Below are 4401 nucleotides of genomic sequence, written 5' to 3'. Positions count from 1 at the left end.
TTTATCCAGAAGTTAAGTTGTGAACCTGATCACACTTTCTGAATGATTGCTCCTTATACAGCAAAAATAAGCTTACTGGAGCATCATGTGTGACAGGGCCAACACAAATAGTGCATAATAGTGATGTGGAAGAAAAGCAAAACTTAATTTTCAATATTTTTTATAAGAAATAGGAATGTTCAGAGCATATTTTTTAATCTTTTACACCTAAATTAAATCCAGTGTGACCAACTGAGAGGTTTGGTCATGGATGATCACAAAGGGTTAAGTTTTGAATAAGTAATGTTGAGGATATAACAAAACATAGAAGAAGATAGTTTTTCAACAAGAGACCAGAATTGCATGTGAATATTTCATTAACACATCATGTCTAAGGTGAAACACAGCAGTGGCAGTATCATGGTAAGGGGATAAACAATAGGAATGTGGATGCTTGTTAGAGTTGACAAATGGAGGTGGTGAAAAAACATGTTAGTGGATAAAGAAGAGTTGAGACTGGAGTGAAGGTTGCAAAGTTGAGCACAGAGATGTTGGAGTTGGGGAGAAGCTTCTTGTTTGCTATGATAGATGGAAGNAGCAGGAAGAGGAGAGGGACAACTTCCTGTCTGCGCTGCATTTCACTATAAGCTCCTCCCTGACAGAACATCAGTGAATTTAAGGCGAAGATATCTGCAGCATAGCACCTGACTCCCTGAATAAGGGGCTCTTCTGTACACATTTAATGAAAATATTCCCAGTCCTTCCTATAGATCGAGACAATTATGCAAATATGAAATCACTTCTCTTGGAGGGTGTTTGTTTTGTTTTATGTTTTAGCAGAAGATGATCATTTTTAATGATATTCACCAGCCCACACTGTCTACATTGCTTTTCTGAACCGTAATCATGTTCTGCATCAGCACCAAGATCACATGACCTAACAAATACCATATGACCAAATCCCTCTGGAAATACAAACACCATAAATAGTGTTATTAATATCAGCCCAGATTTATTATCAGACCAATATGTTAAATGACAAACGTTGGCTGATATTAATGTTTATCTTTATGTATGACATATCACTATGTTTTTCCTCAGCGTCAAATGACTACATTTTTTTCGTGATATTGTGTAACATTCTATTATTTCTCAACAATAAACAACTCCACATGTTTTCATTAAATGATTTAATTTTTTTTCCCAAAATATTGGATGTCAATATTTTAGTGATATTTGTAGCCAATAATGAACATTTTAATAAATAAAAAAATCCCATATGTGTGCCTCAATATTGATTGTTTTCATTATTTTCTTAGCAATGTTCAGTGATTCCATATTTTTACTCAACATTAAATTATTCCATAAATATTTCTAAGTTAGTTATTGTTGTCATTTTTATCAAATAGCCTGACATTAAACTTATCTATCTTAAATGATCAGTATTCATCCATGTTTGACTTTTAATTTCAATAAAATGTATTTTGAGGTGCAGGTAGTAAACATTTTACGCATCAAAGTATAAAAGGCTTTTATTGTAATGAAAAATAACACACGTCATATTTTAATGAAATAGCTGCATTAAAACTCATCAGTTCTGTACATTATTGCCACTTTTTCTGTGTCCCAGATCCATCTTCTTTATCTGCATCTCACAAGAAAGACAAATATAAATACACATAAAAATATACATAAAATCTTTTATTTAACACAACCATATATCACGCCTTTTAATCTAATATTTTCATGTCATTGCTGTTCTCATGGACATCTTCAGATGAGTAATTCGGTTGCAGCACATAATTTTCAGTAGTTAGTGTGTTACTGGTCGAGCTAATAGAATAGAGCACAGACAGTAAACAGCTGCATGTAGCCACTGTTAGAGCGATGAAACGATGAAAATTTGGTGAAATTGAACACTTAATTCAGCACGACAGCTACATAGGTCAGTGCCGTCACAGTCTCCGGTTCAGCAGGTTTGGGCTGTTCTTCATGCGTGAGGCTGGCTCTCTCCCAATTCCGGCAGCTGGCGGCGGTCCCTGGTTTATCGCCGGGTTGTTGGCGCTTTTCTGGGAGCCGAAACCCTTTGGTTTGGGGATCCGGGTCGGTCCTGGACGTCGGAATGCTTCGAGAGGTATCTGACGGAGAAACAGAGAATTTAGTGTGGTACTTTTTGAACAAAAAAGGTGGCATACTCTAAAATGACAGGCTAAATTCTAAGCTATTTGAAGACCCATTCAAAAAGTTAGAATATTACTGAAAAGTCCATTTATGTCAGAAACTATCACTAAGTGAAACACATTATATCTGCACAACATTACGGACTCGTTCATTCGTGGCTGTTTTCACGTTTATTGCGCTGTTCATATCAGTCTCGATGTTTGCAGTTTTCTGGAGCACAACGCGAAGCTCGACGTCATTCAGAGGTAATATATTAACTTCACATTAACAAAGACACAGTGGGACGGATAATCTGGGAAATGATGGACGGGGAGAATCTGACTAAAATTAACTGGATGTCAGACAAATTCTGGGGTTTACGTCTGCTTATTTGCTAGCCCAAAAAGCGCAACTGCGACTCATTAAATCAGCAAGCGTCTTTACAAAAAAATAAAAAATAAAAAAAAAAGCCCAAAGGTCCTTATAATAATCAGACTTGGCGAGCGAAATTCAAAATAGATCCTGTTTTTCCAGCAACAAAATGCGCATCTCTCTCCTCCCTCCATTGTTTATGTTTCTGTCGCTGCTGATACTGTCGCATAGACACAGCGATCAATCCCCAAGACTCGTAGAGAATATAAAATTAAACTACAAAAGAAAACGCACAGTAACGCAAAGTGATTTCGATAAGTATCTGCAGTCTGACTACTGGATTCGAAATAACAATGCGTTAGATTACTGGAAAAAAGTGGGCCGACGTCACTGGTCACTACACAAAGTTTGATGTTTGAAAACCTTTATTTCTGTTAATTACGATAATTTTCCACTTACAGCTAACTAAAACAATTTCAATTTAAAACATTGGAACATTTTTAATACAGAAATGTAGCTTTAATAAAAAGTATGTTTAATGCCTGCTTAAAGGTTGTCAATTTTCAAATGACTCATCACAGCGTATATTCTAAATTGTTACATTTTACAGTAGTTTTCTAAATTGTTCTACAGTACCTACACAAACCCTACACAAACCACTAGATCACATTTGTCAAACTAAGGCCTGAGGGCCAAATCTGGATTTTTATGTGGCCCTCTAGTCTCCAAATTACATCAATAAGTCCCTCTAAATCCTCAAAATTCACACAAAATCAATAGATCCCCACATTTTTTCTTATTTTACTGTAAATGTTTCTCAAAATTGGTCAAAAACATTGAGTTTGAGTGACTGCTGCCTCAGCCGTACTAAAATATCATATATTTAATAGTTCAGATATATGATGTTTGACATATCAAATATCATATATTTGAGCTATATATTAGCTCAAATATCATATAAATTCCTGACAAATATTCCTAAATTAGCATCACATTGCAAAAAACAAACAAAAAAATACACACGCACATGCACCCCCCCTCCCCACACACACACACCAAACAAACACAAACTCCTGGAGGAACAGCTATTAATATTTTAACAGTTTAATGGCTCTTATCAACAGATTCTGGCACAACCAGGCCTATAGGAATTCAGATTTTTGATATGGCTCAAAGTGAAAATGAGTTTGACAGCCTGGCACTAGATGGAAGCAAACTGCTTCCAAATCCCAAGAAAAAAATAAACAAAAATTATAGCAAAATCTAGACTTATTTCATGTGACTGAGGTCAAACTGTTGTGTTCACAGCCAAAGAGAAAAGAAACTGGAAGAAGAGTTAAAAGGAAATAATAATATAAAAAAAATCTAAGAAAGAAGTGGCAACAATTTATCCAGAAGTTAAGTTGTGATCAGGTTTAATAAACTAAAGTTTATTAAACCTGATCACACTTTCTGAATGATTGCTCCTTATACAGCAAAAATAAGCTTACTGGAGCATCATGTGTGACAGGGCCAACACAAATAGTGCATAATAGTGATGTGGAAGAAAAGCAAAACTTAATTTTCAATATTTTTTATAAGAAATAGGAATGTTCAGAGCATATTTTTTAATCTTTTACACCTAAATTAAATCCAGTGTGACCAACTGAGAGGTTTGGTCATGGATGATCACAAAGGGTTAAGTTTTGAATAAGTAATGTTGAGGATATAACAAAACATAGAAGAAGATAGTTTTTCAACAAGAGACCAGAATTGCATGTGAATATTTCATTAACACATCATGTCTAAGGTGAAACACAGCAGTGGTAGTATCATGGTAAGGGGTGTCGAGAAAAGTCGAGCTCAGCCCACTTCCCCATGCTGGAGATTGTAGTTTAATAATAACAATAA

At 35.2% G+C, this 4401-nt stretch overlaps 1 protein-coding gene across 3 annotated transcripts in view; it reads right to left on the bottom strand.

The window, feature by feature from the left end:
* Positions 1-1493: 1493 nt before the first annotated feature.
* Positions 1494-4401, bottom strand: part of filip1l (filamin A interacting protein 1-like) — a 78227-nt gene continuing 75319 nt past the window's right edge. For all 3 annotated transcript variants that reach the window (XM_007542983.2, XM_007542985.2, XM_007542987.2), the window contains one exon: positions 1494-2117. In XM_007542983.2, coding sequence (XP_007543045.1) covers positions 1935-2117 — 183 coding nt within the window. In that variant the 3' untranslated portion in view covers positions 1494-1934. The remainder of the gene's footprint in view (positions 2118-4401) is intronic.

This window comes from Poecilia formosa, unplaced genomic scaffold (assembly GCF_000485575.1).
Source record: "Poecilia formosa unplaced genomic scaffold, Poecilia_formosa-5.1.2 Scaffold749, whole genome shotgun sequence".
In the NCBI taxonomy this organism is placed as follows: Eukaryota; Metazoa; Chordata; class Actinopteri; order Cyprinodontiformes; family Poeciliidae; genus Poecilia; species Poecilia formosa.
This window is presented reverse-complemented; position numbering and strand designations above follow the sequence as displayed.